Source organism: Topomyia yanbarensis, chromosome 2 (genome assembly GCF_030247195.1).
Source record: "Topomyia yanbarensis strain Yona2022 chromosome 2, ASM3024719v1, whole genome shotgun sequence".
NCBI lineage: Eukaryota > Metazoa > Arthropoda > Insecta > Diptera > Culicidae > Topomyia > Topomyia yanbarensis.
The window spans coordinates 327,981,633-328,004,110 of record NC_080671.1 but is presented as its reverse complement, the minus strand read 5'-3'; the positions used below and the strand labels follow the sequence as shown (position 1 = coordinate 328,004,110).

The 22,478-nt window shown below is 36.2% G+C and overlaps 1 protein-coding gene across 5 annotated transcripts in view; it reads left to right on the top strand.

The window, feature by feature from the left end:
* The window catches only part of LOC131683840 (box A-binding factor-like), a 94,389-nt gene that overhangs the window by 45,889 nt on the left and 26,022 nt on the right, over positions 1 to 22,478 (top strand). For all 5 annotated transcript variants that reach the window (XM_058966183.1, XM_058966185.1, XM_058966184.1 and 2 more), the window contains exons 3-4: positions 21,065 to 21,284; positions 21,357 to 21,498. In XM_058966183.1, coding sequence (XP_058822166.1) covers positions 21,065 to 21,284; positions 21,357 to 21,498 — 362 coding nt within the window. The remainder of the gene's footprint in view (positions 1 to 21,064; positions 21,285 to 21,356; positions 21,499 to 22,478) is intronic.

The following is a 22,478-nucleotide window of genomic DNA, read 5'->3' as shown; positions in this document are numbered from 1 at the left end:
GTACGACACCTGGTTAACTGGGTTGGGTTGCCTTGAGGTCGCATAAAAAACCACCGATGGTGTTCGGTACAGGTAAAGGCTACTTCTGAGAAAGATAATAGAAAAGAGAAGGGGAGCTAAGATTGTATCAGATCTTATCTGGACTGGTATGTATTCTAAGCAGTCAAGAATGGAAAATTAACGAGTTAATATTATATATCTATTGTTCGAGTTCCGGATATATTTTAGGGAGTACTGGGGTTAACTCCCTTTCCGATAAGCGAAAAACATTCATACCGGATCTTTAAACCAGTCTTGAGACGCATACAACTTTACGATTTTGTTAAATAAATGCATTCAAAAACATTCTGATGGTTTTTGGTCGAATTGGTCACACCCCGGATTATTCCAGAATCTTGGTTCCTTCGACAAAGAGGACAGTTTTCAACCCTTTTGGAGCCCGTTACACTTCATGATTTTACAAAACAAGTACAATGGAAAACATTTTGAGGGAACACGCCAGGATATTCCGGAAACCATTATCCTTCGGCAAAAAAGAGGATATTTTCAAAAACAAATATAGGCCAGCCAAATTGATTCAGTACGCAAACCATAGTTTCAACCAGTGTGGGCAGAATAAGGGGATGTAGCGATATAGGAAACAAATAGGACAAAAACAAAAGAAAATTTGTTCTCACGTTGTGCATTTTGACGCATTTTCATATTTTTACAGACAAAGATATTTAGATGTGCCGAAGAGGCTCATGAAAGTCATCAAGATCACGATGACGGCATTCAGAAATAATACTTGGTAATGATTAAAAAGATCCTCCAGTGCATGCGCAACGCAACAATATCCTGGGATATCCGCAGGTGAAATCTCGTATAAAACCAAAGCTCGAATCAGGTGCACTTCTGTCCTATCATTTAAGGGGGGGCGTCTGGTGTAGTGAGCAAAAAACAGCCATGCATTCCTCGCGCACATTTGCTATAACGCATGCATATTACAACCTATCGGGAACAATTTTCGATAAACTGATAGCGATAAAAATACAGTGTAAACAATACACTCTAAACTACTTCTACCCAAATTTTCAAAAAAACCCGATGGGTCATTTTCTACAGTGTTTTCTTCCGTGATGCAGTTTGATGTGGGACACTCTTTAATGGCGTTTCTCTCGAAACCGCGTTTTTCAATTTGGCAAACACGATAACTCGGCTTGATTTTTTTTATGAGGATGCCCAATATGTGTAGCTAGTCGATGAACCACAGAAAACTGAATAAAAAAAATTTCTCCCTATTATTTTGAAGAAAAATTAGCGATTTTTACAGTAAAATATTATTCGGTTTTCATGAAACCATTTTCTGAAACTCGAACTTTTTCAATTTCTTTTGTGGTTTATCGACTAACTACAAGCTTTACAAAATTTATTGAATTTCCCGTATCAGACAATTTTATCGAGAGTTATCGTGTTCGCCGCGGCGCTCCTCGACGTGGAAATGGTGGGACGTCTACTCTTGGAATGTGTGGCTCTGTGCGACTGAAAATATTTTTTTTCGTGCATAATGAATGTATAAATAAATCTCAACTTTACGAAAAAGATCCATTGTTACCTTGCATTTAAAATCGTAAACCAAAATAACTTTCGGTTTGAGTACTTTACACCAGACGCCCCCTTAAGCTATAGCATCGACTCAATTGGGTATAGTGATAATAGGAACATGACCAAATTATACTGTTTTAACACAAACATTGTTAAAGATAAATATATTGCATTGAAGAACAACTCATGAAATAAAGAATGGAATATTTTATTATTTTGCCCTTACCAGTGTAGAACACGGTAGGATATGCATATTTCGGAATTTTTTTTAACGCAAAAAAGATGAATCGAGATCTCGTAAAATAAATTTATAATACAATAAAATATTTTTTTAAGTAATTTTGTCACATTTTATGGCAGGCGCGTTTTCTGGAAAGGGTCCATGGCTGGAAATTAATGCTCGTTCATCTTTGTGGATTACTCATCAATATTTGGACACAATTGTTTTGAAATTGTGAACTAATTCACAATCATGAAAATCAGACCATGATCAAAATGTAAGTTCACGATGTATACTTAGACCGCATACAAAGTTCCCAAAATTTAATTTATCACGTGTCAATATTTGGTTTAAGATTTTTAAAAAAAAAAAAAAATATCTCAACAGAAAAACATTATTTATGTGAGAAACATTGAACACAATTGCAAGACACACGAGTTTTGTTCACAGTCCTTTATTCGTAACGTAAAATCGTGTTTGTTCCAGGATTCATGGCAATCTATTTACGAACCGTGTACGCTACGCTACGCTGCACGCAGGAGTAACTGGGGTCGAATCCTGACCAAAACTATTTATTGCTGCTATTGCTGCTAATATGCCCTAATATGAACTGAAAATAGACGATAACTAGTTTTTGGAACAATTTGGCATCTATCCATCTACCAGTGAAGAGGTGATTTTTAATGCTCTTTCGAATACTAGTAATATCGAGGTGATCTGTACGAATACATTTATTTTTCCAGTTGCATAAACAGAGGATCAGTGGAAAAGAGAAAAGGGAAGGGACGCCTGTGCACATATTCATAGGGATACTTTTTGCCAAACATAGTATTTGTCCCTATAGCATTTCGGTGTACCTCAAATTAATGAAAATTTCAATATTTTCATATTGCTTGAAATTTGTGGATCGGACAAGATCGGAAGCGTTTGAATGTTTTTTGGATGGTTGAAATTTTACTTTGCAAATTCTAGCAAAACGGCAAAATCATAAATCTGGAACAACGCAATGATAGCTCCGTCTACGATTAAGTTGATCAGTTACTTAGTTTCAAAATTCAAAAAGGTGAAAGCACTTTTCATAAACTCTGCTAGCCCTGGCAAGAAGTTGGACATCGTCGGGATTAATCCGATAAATCACTCTAACAAAATCCATCATCAATTCGTTTCGAGATTTCCGGTTCCCAGTTTCAACTGTGCCTGTATCGGAATTTCAACCGCACCGATTCGAGAGCATAAACCGTTGATGTAATAAAACTCAACACCTTAGGTCAGCATGTTGCGTGGAGACTCATTCTGAATGTCGGTGAGTATAAATAAAATATGTAGCTCACGGTTCAAACACTGCAACGCGAGCCATGGCGTTTCTTGGAAAATAGAAACGTCTGAAAAGAATGGAAAGGATTGTTGTATTGGGCGCATTGTGGTTTTTGAAATGCCTTTGAAAGTGTGAATCTTTAAGCCACTATTCCATAAACTTAGACTTTATGATGCCATGATCAGGTTTAAATACCTTGATGTTCTTGTGACATAGACCCAATTTAGTCAGACGATCACTATAGGAGTTAGGGATGTTATTTGATTTTCCAGATAAATAAACATTATCGCACAGCTAAGCTTTAGTATTCGAATCGTTTGCTTGCAGTGAAGTGGACGTTTCCATTTATTTTGTGTTTACTTTTGTTTTGCTACACTTTTCGCACTTTCAAGCCCATCGAAAACGTTGTTTAGTTTGCTTAGCTAAAGCGGGAGTAAGAAAAAACCGTCAAGCTAATTCGAATGCGTTACGGTCGTGTTTATGTTTATGGTATTTATATTATCCCTACGTTGAGTCGTTAATAGGTATTTGTATTGACGATTATAGTCTCAGCTCAAGTTGGGTAGCATTATGGATTTTGCTTGGCATGACTATTTGTCAATCAACCAGGTTGTGTTTCATAATTAGAATTATTTTTCTTGTGACAGGAAAATTTTAAGCTGAGTACAATGCAAAGTAGCAACTCAGAAAATGATGATATTGTTTAATAATAACTAGTGTGCTATTTCCGAAATATTCGATTACCTAAGCCATATAACTGGAATTGGTTCAGTTAAAAAATCTTCTATCAGCTCATAAATTAAACAAGCATTTCATTGTTGATTCGTTACCATGCCTCAAGGTAGCTTTTGGCAGTTGATTACCGAATGGCTATTGGTAGTACATAGTTGCAGCAATTGTTGACTGTGATCTTTTCCTTTGTGGCATCTTTCGGCCACCAGATCATTAACTCCGATGAACTGGTGCGCTAGTAATGCACACATAAATAAACTACATCGAGGATGAACGAGCGATAAGACCATATGGATGTTCTTTGATGAGCAGTGCTTTCCAGATTATATGCGCAAATTCTTGTTTGGTCCCGCAGCGCGCATAGGATCTGCAGCACTGTTCCGTGTTCTCCGCCTTGACTGACCTTCGCTGTCGGTCACCGATGATAGCCTGTGGTCGTGTCGACTTTGTTTTGATTTCCATCCAGTAGAGAAATCAGAGACTCTTGGAGGTTTAATGTTGTTTGCTGATTTCTTAATTGGTTCTTGATTTTTTCCCCGCTCTCGGGCACGTCCGCCCGTTCCGCTTGCATTGAGCTCGACCGGTCAGCAGGGAACGGGGGCCTCCATTTTCGCCGCTACTGAGGTAGTGTCGGTAGTATTGCAATCTTTTGTTCCGTGGGTTATTTATTTTTATGACCCTAGTAACGGTACCGTAATGTTCGGATCGATCAGTATTTACTTTCTTACAAGACAATTGATTGTATGGATTGGTATGAATCGGCAACAATGGTGATATGACTTGGACGATGGTAATATAGTATGTTTTTAGGATTGAAGAAAATTAATGACATGTGAGATCTCATAGGTAAATATAATTGAATTGTCTTTTTATCAGAGCTCAGCTCTATTAGAAAATTTGATATGATAGATTGGTCTTGTTGGCAATCAAAGTGACAAGTGACGCTCATTGTGTTACGATACTTATTCTAATGAAATTTAATCAATGAGATGGGTGCTTCTTGTTAATCGCAAAAACATATGATTCTCAATTGAATTATTTAAAATTAAATCATCTTTTCATTTGCATTATGATACGCCTATGATATTCGAGGTGCAAATTTGTGGGTTGTGGAACGAAATGCAGGTTTGTGTTATCCGTAGAAGTATGTCTTACTAAATAGAAGCAGATAGTTAGTTGACAAAAAGAAAAACAATTACGATTTGACGGTTATTTGTGCTTTGTAACGTTCACTGAATGTTGACTGTCAGTATTCAAAAAATAAAAACTGATCACACTAACACGCAGCACCGATCAAGATCCCAACCTACCTCGTCGTGACACTTTGGCGAGTTTTACCTTTCTTATAAAATTAAATTCAATCAAACTTTGAAGATGTAGTTCGAGGCCCGGACGGAGTTTTACATACCAATTGTTCCGGGTCGATGTATTGGGGAAATATCTGTTTGTATGTAGGCAAATGTTACATCGATGTTTCTGGGTAGCTCATAACCAACACCATTTCAAGTGATTGACCTATTTTGCAGATAACGGGCATATCGTTTTTTGGGTTCTGATATTTAGATTCCACGATATTATACATTATATGTGCAATGCTGAACGTTCTGAACGAACGTTCAGAATGTATTTAGAAGGATTCCTTTTCTAACGTGCTTTAGACTGTTGATAACCGTATATTGTCGGCCGAGATATTGAATATTCTGTCCGATATAAATACGTATTTATTGGCCATTTTTAGGTAATTCAATTCAAAAAAGAAACAGTTATTTTCCATATCACCATAACGAATTCCAAAACGGATTTCGAGAAGAACAATCAACGATGGGATAGATAATAAATTCCGGACCCTGTAATAAATTCCGGATAATTCTTCGGAAATACAATTTGCGGACTCACCATAGGTTTATGGATTTCAAAGCGGCGTACGATTCAGTGAAACGAAACAAACTGTGGCTGATAATGCTTGAATTTGGCTTAGGGACGAAACTGGTTAAGTTGAGTCGCATGACGCTGTTTAGGTATAAATCAAGCGTTAAAATATCTGGAGAGACACCCGACTCGTTTGTTACCATATATGGATTGAATCAGAGCGATTAACCCTGTAATCTATTGTTCAACACGGTGCTCGAAGATGCAAATATCTGATGTGTAAAGGAATGGAACCATCATCATGAGATCTTACATGTTTCTTGGCTTCGTGGACAGCATTGACGTCATTGGAGTAGTGTAGTCTCAGAGTAGTGGAAGAGGCTGCTGCGAGAATCGAACTATAAATAATCATAGATTCTGACAAGTATATTGATTTTTTTTGGTTATTTTCAGCCAATATAAGAATAAGAGAAACGAAAGCTATGAAATTGAAAGATGGATAGGTATTCTAGAGCGAATCAATTACAAACTTAAAATGGAAAACTAGGACTAGGCAGGTTTATACGAATATGATCAAAAGAAAAAAGAAATTTTAATTTCGGCAATTTTCACGAGAAATCATTTTTGAATGGTTCTCAAGTAGTCTTCTAACTTACGTTGCATAATACTAAATAAGCTTAGCTTTTGAACTGGTGCAATGTTAAAGTGGCATGATCTGCATATATGCTCAATAAATGAAATTGTCAAACTTTTGTACGAACTGCAAGAGAAGAGATGCTAGATGTAACTTTCTGCTGTGGTAGTCTCACTCATTGGCAAATTGGCTTATGCCGAACGAACCTTCATAAATATATATTTTTTATTCTTTTACATACGATTCGTTAGATATAGTAACCTATCGTAACTTCAAATGTTCGAATTGGAACCTCCACAAAGAGATCTTGGCTAAAAGGACATTTGAGTGAGGTCGGAGATACGATAATTAGAGTATATAAAATTAATTTTTAAAATGAGCAAATAAAAGCTTTGTTTCGTGTAAATCTTCAGGAAAGCCCATGAAAAATGTCAAAAAAATCACCCATCATATATTTTTTCACAAAATTACTTCAATTAAACTCAATATTTCGATTTGTTTTTTAACGGGATATTGACAAACAATGGACTGTATATTTGTTGAATTCAAGAGCGGTTTCCCTTTCGTCAAATTCTGTTAACTAGACGAGGGACAGCAATGGACGGTCGCCATTAACTCAGTCTCCCACTGAAGTCAGATGCATAGTGAATTAAATCAGTGAGACACCAGATAATATAAAAAAAAAATTCAGTCTGTAGTGTAAAGCGTAAAATAAAAATAGATGAATTGTCTTAGCTGGGAGGGGGCCATTGGTAGGTTTATAGTAGTCCAGAACTGGGAAAACCGGTCAAAAGTAATTATCTTTGAAAATGTTTCAGTACAAGATAACCCCTTGCTGTTGCTACTGACATATCATTGATTAATCCATATAGTAGGGGAGACTGAGGAGACTTGGTCCCCTTTTTTATTATTCAATCCTACTCCGTGAAACGATAAAAAAACTATGTATTCTTTGTAGTTTTATATTGTTTCTAGGGTTGACTGATAATCATAAAAAAATTACATGGAAATATTATACTGGACATGAGCTATGAGCATTTTTGGAAAACAAAAAAATGGAAAATTCTTTGATTAGTGGAGACTCTATCTCTAATTTGGGGACACTTGATTATTTTTTGAAAACATGTTTAAAAGAGCATGTAGGGTAATAAGCCTATTTTTACCCTGTTTCTACTATCATCCTACCCATCCGAAGCCTTTGGTTAGAACAGCGTCTGCCATCTTTGCTCAACGCATTGGCTCAAATGGTATTGCGATAATTGGGGTACTCGATTAGAGTTTTTGCTGCGCTCAAACAGAAAATTTTCACCATTCTCAAGGCAATTTTGTTATTATATTGGCTCTTAAAAAGAGGCGAATGACCTTAAGGCTAAAACCTCCATAATCGAAATAAACAAAATGGTTCCTAATAACAAAGCAAAGAAGCTGAAATAATAAAATTAATAATGAAATAATGTGGTATCCTCCCTAATAGGGCAAAAATAGGTACCTAACCCCATTCAATGTTATAAATGTATTGTGGTATTGATTAAATTGTCGTGATTAGATATTACTATTTTTGTTACTACATATTACCCATCTCTTACCTGATTTTTTCACGAATTCCCCAAATCTCCGTGCAATTATTTGAAAGCTGTCTTTATTACGGTTGAGGAACGTCAAATGTGGGATGCATGGTTGCTACGTATGCTGTAGTAAACATTTACAGTTAAGTTTGTGTATGATGAAACGTTCATTTTTGACGGTTTTTTGTTATTTTATGGCAACAATGACTTCAATTGTTCTGGTGTGAATTTGGTTATTTTCAGTAGTGTGTATGAAGCATGGCGAAGGGGATCAAATCTCCACGAATTTGAAGGGATCAAGTGAACCCATAGCATATATTTCAGCAAACTTTAGTACATAGTTGTATAGTATATAGTTGAACAAAATAAATCAGCTCAATCATAACGTATTCATATAATTGACATTCTCCTGTATTTCTGTATGCCAAAGTATAGTATGCAGTGGGTGACTTCATCAATTGTATAAAAGTTTGAAAATTTCGAAAATAAATCTTCTTCAATTCTTCTGAGATTTTTTTCTTTAAAACGGTAAACATTCGGTAACACATGTCCAATTTATTTTTTTGCGTTAAAGAAACTTATGTTTAGATAAAACTACGCAACTTTCTAGTATATTCGATTAATGTATTCTGATCCGCCTTTGAGTTACAATGATGGGATCAAGTCTCCCCGGGGATCAAGTCTCCTCAGTCTCCCCTACTGATATCTAGTCTAGCTTCAATATTTTTAAAGGTTCATAATCATGAGGTATCTTTGGCAAAGTTTTTTAAATATAATTTATTGAATATACAGTACAACAAGTCGTGAAACAAAAAAGTTATTTTTGATTTGGCTTTTTTTCGTTTAAGCATTATTTGCAATAATTACCCCTCCCATTCAGCCTCATAATTAACTACAATAAGTTCGGTTAAGTGTGGTTAATTGAAAACATTTAAGTTTTCCGTATATTTTCTGGGAAGAAGACTGTAAAAACGGGTTTATATGTAGACCTGCAGTTAGATATCGATCTCGATCAAGCTAGGATTGACATTACACTCATATGAATCTTGAAATGGGTCTGAATGTTTTTTTACGATTTTTAGTTATTATAGGTCAGATATATCCTGCTTGGGTAAATTTGTAGATAAACCATGTTTATGGAAAAGTTGTTCCAAAAGAGCTATTATACAACTACTATTACTACTACTATACTATTTTTTTTAATTGTTATTGTCAAAAAAATTACTTCTACCTTAAGAATAATTAGCCGGAAAGTAATGGCCGTTTTTTAACGGTTAGGGCCCACTGTGTGGTAGTGTAATCTCGCTTTACACGGTGATAAGTATCACTATTTCCAATGCAATGGGTTCTTCCTGCGCTGAGCTCAGGGATAGACTAAAGGTTAGTGACGCAGACCCAGGTTGCAGGTTTGAACCCTGCTTTTGGGACTATTTTTTCACATGATTGCTTCCGTTTAAAGTAATATTCCGATTTGATTTGGGGTGGGCATTAGCAAAATTTTTTGAATAAGCTGGGACTTAAGTAAATAACCAAAAATATCCGTATTTGTATAAACATTTTTTTTCATGCTGCAAGTCATAGGTGTTGTTGGGATATGGTGTTTTCATGTGTGATAGTCAGTTAATACAATCAAACATCAATGGTGTTTGTCCGTTGCAGTTCTTTAATTCTAAAATTAAAGTCAGGATCGGTTTTAATGAGCCTTTGAAGATTTTTTGTATTAATGTTATAAAAATAGCCACCCAGCGTGAATGAAAATAGGACAAAATAAAAAAAATGTGAATTGAATGGATATTTATAGTGTATATTTGAACAAGGTCTGAAGTAGGGTTCCTAGTACCGACGCTTTTTGGCGAGAATCGGTTCTACGGTACTGAAGCGCTCGGTACTGAAGTACCGGTAAAATACCGGAACTGGAACATTTTTGTTAAAATAAACTAAAAATCACCAGAGCGAAATAAAATTTTTAAACATAGATTATTATTGGTAAGCTTTCATATGCTTCAGTCTACCTTCTAATCTAGTCTATAGCAGAAGCAAAAATTACTCTATTGTAGCTGTCAATGATTCAAGCAATGAATTGTTACTGCTTTGTTGCGTATACTCTACACAAACAGTACGGTACAGTTCCTCCGGCTGAGCAGCGAAATAGAAATAAGAAAATCGCAGAAGTGACACGTGCCTCTCAGCAAGAATTACCACTAACTTTAAGCAAAGTAGCAAAGTGTACACGGCGATAATCCTCATAGAAGTGGCTACATCGTGGGGACAATATGGAAGTGATAACGTTCGGATGTTCAGTCGAGGCTGGAATCATCACTGTGAAGAACATCATGCAACACAACATCCAATACAGCAACGTTTGATCCAAGATTCCCATATATATGGATGATGATGAAATCTAGGAACGTCGATTTGCACCGTGCACTAACTTGGAGTTTCTTAAAGGAATCGTATCGAAATAAGGAGAATTGAAATCCACTACTTGAAGATGCTGTATTTCCAACAGTTCAGGTTGTGAGAATCCAAATAACGAACCAAATTGCTTCTTACCTAGTACCCCTACGTTTCCTAATCGGATCGAGGTTTGGTACGAAGTCGGCGTTCGTTCTTTTATAGATTAATATTCAACAACAAAATGTATATAGACATGACTTAGGCCCGAAAATTATTCTATTGTTAAACAGCTAATAATGGGAAACAATCCGAATGTCGCTTATGGTAGATCCAATGTGCTGAAAGGTTAGGTTAATTATATTGCTCATCAAAAGCTTTGTATGCCATCCCAAATGTCAGGAGAGACTGTATGTCTTCAACAAAGTTCTTTTAACGTATTTCTCAACAACTTTACTGAAGACCACAATAATTGTATTCTCCAAAAGATGCGCTGTATTATGTAGTAAAACTTCTTCGAAGATAGTAATGTCCAATTTTGACCGATTCGAACTTGCTACTATTTTTGACTACGCACACTAGCAGGTTTGGTGACAGGCATAGCGTAGTTGGTAAATCGATTGCCTTGTACGCAGCTCACCTGGGTTCGATTCCCAACCCCGCACATAGGGTTAGAGATTTTTCCAAAAGAGATTTCTTTAACCCGAAAAGAGGCGAATGCGCTAAGGTTAAAACCTTTATAATAAAAAACTACCAGGTTTCTATTCTCATGCATGATCTTAACATCGTGTATTCTCTATTATTTACCATCAGTGTAATGTTGCCCTATTATGAAGCTAGTCTGAATATAATTTGTAGTGAGTATTTGTGAACATACAATAAATATCCGGTTGCTCCGTCTGTTCTTATGACGAAGAGGTAAAGGTGGCAATATCCATGTATTTGATAAAACCGTTCACTATCATTGGTTTCTGAGAATCGAAAACATTGATAATTCTAAACTATTAACCTCACAATGGAAAACTTTTGCTTCGTTATTATTTTCAACTAAACCCTTCTACACTGCAATTGAGTACAAGCTAATCGATTAGAGATAATCGCTTCCGAAAAGGGGTGGTAATCAACCAGCATCTCATGGAGGCTTACTAAATTTCACACCCAATACGCCCCGTTTTTTCTGGTTCAACAATTGTAATGGATTTTGGCCATTTCCCATGCACTCTCCCAGTAGGCCATCTGGCCTTACTCCCCCTTCTCGGCAGACTGTTTGTGTTTTCGGTCATAGAGTTGCGCGAGTGTTACCCAACACAGTCAAGACACTCTACCGATGCACGTGCCTCCGGGCCCAATTGGCAATCGTGACGGACCTCAGCAAAGTATTGCATAATAGCTGAAAACTGAGAAAGTTTGTTGTTTTCCCCGTGCAACGCCTGCAAATTCCAACAACAGAACCAGGCAAGAATCAGAGTACCAGTGAAGGCCCCATCGGAAGTCAGTGGGACAATCTTTGTTTTCTGTGTTCGGTGGTACGCAAAACGCATCCATTCCTTAAACCACACACCCCGTATCGAGTTCTAGTAGTGTAACACTTTGTGTGACTGGCGTTCAGTTTATGGCGCTGAGGCACGAACGTTAAACAAAAAGTCACGTGCGAGTTGCTGGAGTCCGCCGTACCTGGGCTGGCTTTTTTGTACGAGACGCGGCCAAATCATTACATCAGTCGGTGCATCGGAATCGTTTCGACCAGTTCTTGCTCGTCGCGGGTTGTGAATGATACGGATAATTGCCTGCTGCGCGGTGTTACTAGAGTGATTTGACTGTCGAGCTGCGATAGTCGCTGACTACCGAGCGGGTGATAAGTTGTCTAGTTCGTTGGTGGCAACGTTTAAATTGTTCGAGTAAGGAATGCCAGACAATTGGTCAGCTACAATGAAGTGATGATGGGTTAATGTAAAGTAGTCTTTTGAATATGATTTAGATATCTCAGCGAAAGGATTTAGAACGGAACAGATATGGATTTCAGAATGTGAGTTTTTATATTCGTTCAAACCCAGTTATAAATTAGAGTTCGATTCGTCTGAATGTATCAACAAAGTTGTGAAATATATTGATATAACAGTAACATCGTATATCAATGGGACAGTGATTAACAAATGTTAAATGTACGTTGGAAGATGAGTAGCCTGGTTGTGATATGAGCGTGAAGCAGGTTACGTATTAGGTACAATCATCTGCAACAATATTTTGTGCAATTTCGTTGGACTTGATGAGCTTTCCAAAAAGGAGGTTGAAAAATGCTGAAATGTTTTGGTAGAACAAATCCAATTGATACGGGGAAAATCGTATCAAAATCTGATTGTGCTGCACAAAAAATAATGTTGTGCCTTTATCCAGTTTCCCCATTTTGTTCGTTGCTACACTCAAAAGAATACACTTCATGGTATTGCAAATTCAAGGATTTGCCTCGCAACACTGGTGCCTAAAAACTAGATCTTTTGCATTCTGTGTATCATATAGTGATATTTTTTTTTCTTCGGATCCTACTTTTCTTTGTTTTGGATTTGTGATAGTGTCTTTCTCAAGGCTACCTATATTTTTTCGACAATGCGTTTTTCTCAAGACTACATACTGTTTCTACTCAATCAGTCTTTTTCAAGACCAACACATTTTTCAAGAATAATTCAGCCTAAATAAATAAATCCTTCTAGAAAGGTCGTGTACCAAATATTTAAAAAAAAACGAAAAAGGGTAACTTCTCCGCCCGAAAAACTAATTGATTGTAGCAACTCATTCGATGTTTTATCCGAATGCGAAGCCGAAGAAATTTGTAAATTTACTCACATTGTGCGTAATGTCAATGATAAGAAACAGCAACTACCGATAACGATAACAGATCGCCGACTTCAGCGCCTTTTGAACTGAGCTTTCGACATTCCTTCTGGACGTTAAAGTCTACTTTTAGATTGATCAAGTTACATCAAATGGCTTGATTGGCCACAAGCGATTTCTCCTGTATTTTACGTACAAGTTATTTTAGTCATATGATTTCAAGACAGATAGACCATTCAAGGCTTTTTTGAAAGGGTTACCACAAGGTCAAAGTTTGGACGAAATATCCAACGAATTGGAAAATTTACTTGGTTTTTCTCCTTCACAAGTATTTCTTATGAAGTGAACAGCTAACGGCTTCAACGCGCCACAACGCTCTGGAATTATCCAAGAGCTTTATTTAATTCATTTTAATCGTAATGACGTTAATAATTTGAAAGTGTTAGAAAAAGCACGTTTTATGTTTCACGGGCGAGTAAGGTGGGAATACCGAGGCACAAAAATGACATTTGGATTCCAATTGTATGATCTGTGGTGATAATTCGCACACAAATGATGCTTGTCCGGTGAAAGAAACCACAGAAAGTTTCAAATGCGCTAATTGTAGCGAAAACCATAAATCGAATGGCTGGGTATGTCTTAAACGAGAAAAAGATATAAATTCTCGTTCAAAGCAACAAATTAAGAATTTGCCTACTTCTTGGAGTAGACTTCAATAAAACAAATTCATACGTATTAATCCGCTTCAAAATATAAATATTTTCTACCTATACAAGGATCTTCTATCTCCGTTACACCATCCTACAATGGTGCGTCATCTTATGCTTCAGTGAGAGGTAACACGGCTAAAAAAACTATCACGCCTCCAATTTGGTGTTCACACAATGCTTCCTTTGCTCCAACCGATCTAAGTAGTATAACGGAAGAAAAATCGAATTTCTTGCAGCAATCAATGTTTCAACTGATGACTGCAATGCTAAATTGTTTGAAGCTTTTCAAACTGGTTGGGCATTTGCTAACAAAACTGTAATGAATAAGTTTAATAATGATTTTAAATAATTATTTAAATTCATTAAATTACAATGTTCGTTCATTAAAAACGTGCGAAGACAATTTTTTCAGGGTACATAGTGTGCATATAGCCGTTGTGACGGAAACTTTTTCAAATCCAAATATTAAATTAAAGGCTAACTCTTATTTTGTTATTCATCGATTTAATCCAAATGTTGAATTCGGCGGAAGAAGCGCAATAGCGGTCAATCGCAGAATCAATCTCAGCGTGTTGTCGTCTCTTGACATTAAGGCGATCTAGAGTTCGTTTCAAAGTTGAAACCGATTTTGGTATCATTTTTATAGCTGCAGCGTATTTTCCTTTTCAATGCACTGGCGAGCAAATTAATTATTTGAAAGGAGACTTACAAAAACTTCAAAGAAATCGGTCGAAATCCTTTTAACATTTTTTAAGGGGTTACATACAAAGCTAGAGACGAAAAAAAAATGATGTTGACTATTCTGAAAGTACATACTTTTGAAAATGCGAAATTTCATCCAGATCGAAGCGCTAGATTTTAAATGACAGCCGTTTGCAGCACGCTGGTTTTTTCACGAATGAATTTCAAACGCCATTATCTCGGAATGAAGTTTTTTTTTAAAGTACCGTTGCGGTGAACGTGATATCTCAAAAACTGTTCATCCGATCTTATTTCACATTTTTTTTGAATTGTTTGTATTTACATTGTCCTGTACTTGAACGGTTCCTCTTTCATCACAAATTTATGTGCCCTTATTATAAGTTTTCCATCATAAACTATCAACAATCAAATGTTTATCATTTTAAAGACGTAAAGAAAAATTTAAGTGTATTTGGATCATCAACAACTTTTAACATATTTTTATTTATCATACTATTTGCAGTCAAAAAAATAATTTTCTTATTGAATATGATTGTAAATGCCATTTCAAATCAAAATAATCACGACAAAAATTTTCTGAAATGCAGTAGTTCACGAGATATTTCCAATTCTCTTCCAATAACGCAATTGTTCTGTTTTATTGCGACTTTTTCATAAGTTAATCGTGTTTCATCATAAACAACAACAGGTTTATTAAAAGACCCATCAAATTTCCTGTAACTTTTCTTTTGATATCAAGGTGCTATTGTAAACCATTTGAAAGTTACACGAAAATAACCAAAATGTGATTCAACTTTAGTTTAATAAGGTTGAATAATATTTTGGTCGTATTCAAAAAAAAAATAATGGTTTACAATATCGCCTTGATATTAAACGGAATGTTACTGTTAGGAAAACTTTTTTATTGAAGACTGCTCCATTGTCCAACTGCACTGAAGAAGTTTTTTTGCGTCTTTAAAATAATAAATATTAGATTGTTGACATTTTATAATGAGGAAATACAAATAACTTTTAAAAAGGGCATAATTACAGGAATTAATTGTTTTGTTGGAGCTAAACAAGAAATATTGCATTTTTGAATTTTTTTGTTAAATGCAGTTTAATTTGAAATGACACTTGTGTTCATATTCTATAATAAAATTACAGTTTTGTATGTCAATTAGTATGAAATTTAGGAGCACCTTTAAAGTTATCGCTAAATTTTTTTTTACAGATAAGTTTTCCATCATGAAATTACATTCAAGTTTTATTTCTTTTTAAGTTTTTGTTGTTTCATATTTAAAAAAAATAAAAATGTGTTTTTACAGTTCAAGTTTTAAACACAACTTTTTGTTTTTGTGAAAAATTACTTTTTTCAGTGTATATTTTTTCATGCAGAACTATTTATTCTCTGTAACTTATTCCCAGCCAGCTTTGCTGTTTAAAACACAAACAAGCCAATCAAAAAAAAAAAAAAAATGAAAGTAATGCACGCAGAAACGTCTAAGCGCTTTTGGAAAATTGCTCTTGCATCAAAACATTGCAATTGCCAGAGAAAATCATGGAGATTCCTAACCCGAACACAACTGCAAAGTTTCGTTCGAATCGGCGATGGTCATATTTTGTGGTTGGTCGGTTTCTCATGGAATCCCTCAGTTGCATTCAACCAACAAAACAAATAATTTCGTCGGAATGTGAATAGGGCTCCATCTTATTTTTGAGAAATTCCATACAAAGTGCAAATTCGTAGGTCCCGTAACTAGATTTTTTTGAATTCGTTTTTTGACAAGGCTCACGATTTTTTCCTATTTTTTGAAGAAGAGTAAACGAATTTTTCAGTAAAATATGAAATTTTCCGGTTTTTATGAAGCCATTTTCCGAAACTCGTACTTTTTTCTATTTTTTGGTTCATGGAGTAACTACAAGTCTAAGCTTTACAAATCTTAATGAATTTCCTGTGTCAGACAATTTTATCAAGAGTTATCGTGTTCGCCGCAGCGCTCCTCGACGTGGAAATGGTTGGATGTATACTCTTGGAACGCTCGCATGTTTGGCTCTGCGTGACTGAACATATTTTTTTCGTGCACAATGAATGTATAAATAGATCTTAATATTACATAAAAGATCCATTGTTGTCTTGCCTTCAAAATCGAAAAAAAATTTCTTTCGAATATAAGAAAAATAATATAAATAAAAAAATCTTTCGGTTTGAGACGAACCTCTTAATGGAGTGGTAGATGTTTGAAATGTTTACAGTATGTAAAACATGTAAATAAAAATAAATATTAATTATCCTTTGGATCTCGTGTACGCAGATTTCTATTGCGCGCGGAGACCTTCTTTTGCGACGGGAAAATATTTTGCCTGCTCGCCTACCGCGTTGTGGGGGTCATTCAATGCTCTCGTGTCTTTCATGTCACTGTGATCATCGTTAAAGCTGGCTTGGTACACACCATCAGATATTCTTTCCTGCTTTTTGTACTTATAGGGTGATGAGCCTATTTTGGCACCATTAGGGAGAGGGTCGCACTATTTTTTGAACAACTTTAAAAGAAGCCATATTATCTATAACCTTTCTCAGAATAAAGTATCAGTGTACTGTTTCTTAAACATCTATATAATGCTTATTTAGCAGAATTGCCTCAATTTTCAGCATAAATGAAAATAAATGTTCCATTCTGTGCATCTATTCCCACCTCAACGATCCAATTATCGCCTCATGGGTGTGCCAATTTCCACCTCATCGAAAAACAATCTAGTTGAAACGCAATGCCTCATATTCCATTTGCGTCGATTCTAACTAGGTATCCAGATCATGGACGCCAACGTGTGATTTGTAAAACGAATCATTCTGCTTTTTTCATCCGATCAAAACAAACGTAAACATCACGCACATCAATGAAACTCATCAGCTGTTAGTAGGAGAGCGCCCAGAATTGCGCACGCAGAAAAAAAACCATTCGAAGGTTAGCAACTGGAATGGCAAGTTTCACATCACACATTGCTTTCTCCCGATTCGAATTGTATTTGCAGATGAAAATAAAACATCTGCAATCAACAATTAGTTGAGTAACTTGAAGTAATTCATTACTTATACCTGAAATTGCATTACATTATATTTACAAGTTCATGTTTTGGTTTGGCCGCACTGGTGATTCTTTTCTGTATGATGGATACAAAAAGTTGGTTTTGATTGTGGTAGTGTATCAGAAAAACATGCCAATAATAGGAACCCCCGTATTTAGTTTTATCCTATTATAACACTAGGCCTATTCTAGTGTTTGACGAATGATTTTAAAGTGAAATTATCGTAAAAAGGTTCTCCAGCTAAAATAAAGGTATGTATCAGTGCAATGTTTAGTATATTTGTGCTGGAACAACGAGATATGAGGCGGTAAATGCTGGCTCGTAAGTGTTTATTTTGATAAGCGCCGTTGCATCCAGTTTCGGTTCACTACGTGAGTGAGGCGGATTAGTAGATATTTCAATAAGGTGATTTAGTTTTAATTAAAAGTTGGATTTAGAGGATAGTTCTAAATACATATGTGCACAACAAATAAAGAATAAAACTTGAGCTTATTTTTTCTCACCTGTTTTAGACAAATCGATAGCGTCATTATCTCATATGCTTGGTTCGAAACCAAGGGGTACGAAATAGGGTCACAATAGGCTCTACTGCCATAATAGGCACATCACCCTATGTAACCAGTGTAAACCCGTCCGCATTGTTATTAACTTTCTTGCCAGTGTTGTTTTCAATTGGTTTTGGGGTGTTGGGTGCTTCTTTTGCGCTAGTCATTATGGCTTGAACATCTGCAGCAAATTTGGCCACCCGTTTGTGGTTCAGGTATTGGTATTAAGAACTCTGTTGTGGATTGGTTTTCCGTTGATGAGTTAACAATCGGATGGAATGCATTCTACTCTACATTTTCCATGAAACGCTGTCTGATTACAACACTTGCACGTACGAGTTTGCCCCTCCCGGGTGAATAATGTAGTTTGTTTAATAGTAGTTCCGTGAGTTTTATAGTCAAGTAGGAGGGAATAGCTCTTTCGACCCGCATCTTCACCACAAGAACACCGTTAGGAATACCCGGGACGCGGCGATACGTCATGTAGCTATAAAATGTCTACATAATCATTTGCTATATACACGCGAACCTTAAATCCAAACAGGATCGTATCCAGAAAAAAAATTGAAATTTTAATTTTGAAATGTTCATTGTGCAATTCGTAATATGTAATAACCTCATTCAATTAAAATCAGTTTTGGTAGTCAAAACTGGTTTGGAATAATTTTGAGTGTAGTATGGATTTAAAAAAGAAACTAGTTTAAATTTCTCAACAAGTTAAAAATTTTACGGACCCCCAGGACCCTTCCCTTGGATCCGCCACTGATTTCAAAACTATTTTCATAACAACACTGGTATATTTGTGTGTGTATTACCCATCATCGACAGTTAATTGACAAAAATGATTTTTATGATTTTATGAACATTCAATTTCAGCTATTTTCATGATACACAAAGGATTTTTGGATTATAGTAAGCTTCATTAAATCCTTGCCACGCTGGCGTTGACTGTTTTGTTCTGCATCACCCAAGCAAAACGTATAGCGAATTTCATAAAAATTATCATAAATTTAGAAAAATTTAAGAAAACTATGTTTTCTTATGATAAATATGTTAACATATGAATATATGATTATCTTAACATTTATTATGTATGGCATATGCCACTCGCTTGTATTTCATACGAGAATCTTACTATTTTCATGAACATAAGATAAATGTATAATTTTGTCTTACGAAAAAATCAAAGATGTCTTTTTGAAACGAGCAAATCTTGATTAAGGTGTGGAAGCTAACTGCCAAAACACGATTCGTGGGGGGAAATCTGGATGAACCGTTACTCACCAGGAGCGGATCCAGAAAAAAATTTAGGAGGGGTCCGAAATTTCGATTTTGAAATGTTCATTGTACAATACGTAATATGTAATACCCTCATCTAATTAAAATCAGTTTTGGTGGTCGAATCTGGTTTGGAATGATTTAGAATTTAGAATGAATTTAAAATAGAAACTATTTTAAAATTTCTCAAGAACTTAAACAATTTCGTTGGGGGGGGGGGGGGGGGGGGTCCGGACCCCCAAGACCCTCCCCCTGGATCTGCCACTGTTATTCACCAAACACGGTTGTTGACAGTTATCAAAAGAAATACAATCTTTTTCATCTGCTAAAGCGATCTCTGTTCTGCTAACATAACGTCCGAAAGTTAATTTTGACAGCTTTCTTTCGGACCTTTCTAATCAATTACACGAGAATTATGACGTTGTTGTGATGTGAGTTCGAACGCCTTTTTAACGAAAGTTAATGATAAACTGATTAGCTAATGAGCAATGTGTCATTAGAACAAGATTTTAAAAATCATAGAAATAGTTTTGTACGACTAGAAATCTATGACAAATTAATGTCTGTAAAAGTACTTCAGAAATAATTATTTAGCAGAAACTTTTCGATAATTGTTCATCATGCAAGAATGATGATTATCCTATTATCCGTTACAGTTACAGTGAAGATTTCTTCATGTTTCTCGTTTGAAACTTTTTTTTTCAAATATATTCCATTTAATGTGTTAAGTTAGGTTATGTATATGGACAATAAGAAGCTCTTACCTGTCTGGTAAATTTTATTGTTGGATTCTCTTTACAGTGTACCAAACGTTGTTAGACAAATTTCTTCGCAGAGTATTTCGATTCGTTTATACAACCTTTAAGAAGTTATTCATCATAATGCTACAAAATTTGGACGCAGAAGAACCATATTTTATAGCATTAAAATTCTCCAAACCGATGCGTCGAATTTAATTCTATTCATATAAATCAAAACATTGTACAGGTTGCACGTTGTATGCGAATTTGAATTTTTTGAGTGAAAGTGTCATAGGCAGACGGATACATAAACATCAGTCCTGATCTGCTGTGGGTAGTTTTGCAAGAGATTCAAAATATTCACAACAATCAACAGGTGGCTTATTTCCTGGTCAGGCCCACATGCCGTGCGTGTGCACCGCCAGCCACAGTCTATCACTCTCAATTAAGCATCAGTGGAACAGTAAAGACACTGCAAATCGTTCTAAACAGAGGATGTTTTTGTTTACGAATACTTCCACCTACTCCGGCTATAAACAAATGCCTCCGATCGAATGCACTGCAAGCAAATGGGTCGATCGAGACCACAGTAAATGATGTTGACGACGACCAAGAAGACGACGACGAAGATATTCCACCAACAGCTGTAGAAGGCGACAACGCCAACTGGCTTCTCGCATAAGCTCCGAATAGAAAACGCGCGCGTTGACAATTCAGTAGCATTTAGTTTGGGTACATCGATTGGACCAGCGCTGCTGGTGCACTGGAGAACAGAAACAATCCGTTCATTTGATACTCATTCAGCAGTATTTTGCTTGTTTGGGACAGATGATGAAACTAAACAACTCTTTCTCTAACGGTGGTCCTTACTTTCCTTCCAGTCCATCCTACAGCCGTTGCAACTTTCCATCGGCGTCGATGCAGTACTTCAACAATAGTCCAACGCATGATCCGGCGCACATGTGGTCTGCTGGTGTGGCGGGACTAACCGATAACGAGTACCTGAAGGGCGGTCTGCCAGCTTTTCAGCGAATCGCTTCCAGTACCAATGCGGCACGGGCTAACCACTATAGTGCGATCTCGACTAGCTACGGCCAACAGGTAGGTTATACTTTATGCTGTTTCAATCCACCAGATTTAGGTTATCGATCGAATTGCCTTTTGTCTTCGCAGACTGATCAATGGCCATCGCACTACGAAGCCAACGCTATTGCGTACAGTACCGTGGCTTCAAGTACGTCTGGAAATGGCCGACGGACGACGCCTACCCTGACACCTGCCACGGCCTTTTCGGCAGCCGCCTCGCTGACTGCAAGTAAGTGTTATAATTAGCAGTACCCCCTATCAGTTAAATTAGAACCATTTAGAATATATTCCACACAACCGAGAGGCAGCACTGAAGAAACTGTTTCACCTCTTATCACAGAAGGTAAAGCGTTGCCTGTTTGTTTACAGGCAATTTTTTCCTACAAGACATTGTTATGCAAATTTTTGGGAAAAGAATAGCAGGGTAACCTCCTAACCTGGACGGGTTTGTGATAGACGTGACCCAGAACGAAGTAGTTCGCATAAATAAGGTGGGGCGGGGCAGGCAGTCTGATAAGCGGAAAGGTGCCTTTCGCAAGAAGGCGAAACTGTTATCAGGAGCCCAATGGGTGCTTATTTATGGACTCGGATTGGTACGATTTTGTTGTACACCTAAATAACGCCGCGAGTACTACTTTACGGATTGTTGATTTTTCTTGAAGTCAAATGTACTACAATCCAGTAAAGTAAAGTGATACTGACAGTCGATGGGGCAGACCGGTGTGGACTTTTCTCGTCAGTGCTAGCTGATACTTTTTACATGTTTTTAATCCTCCTTACATTACTGAGATCATTCCCATCAAGAATTATGATATTATTATGATAGGAAATACTCAGTGAGACTAAAATATCCCACTAATGCAGAAATGTTTTAAGTAATTAGGGTTGCTTCGCAAAAAATGAGATAATTTTAGTTACAATGCATCGAATAATAAAGCTGAATTACAATTTAATTATAGATTTTTTCGTGAACTTGTTATGGTTGTAGTTCTGTAGATTGACTTGTCTTAAAATGGTGTCATTTATTATATATTGAACATAAGAGACACGTGCCAACATTTATTTATTGCAAAAGTATCACCAATTTTTCAAACTTATATATTCCAAAATATTTTCATCGCTGAGAATTGAAACAAAAATTCAAGATGATTCATTGCAGAACGTGGTTGGAAAATATATTTGAAACCTGATTTAATTAACCACTGAAAA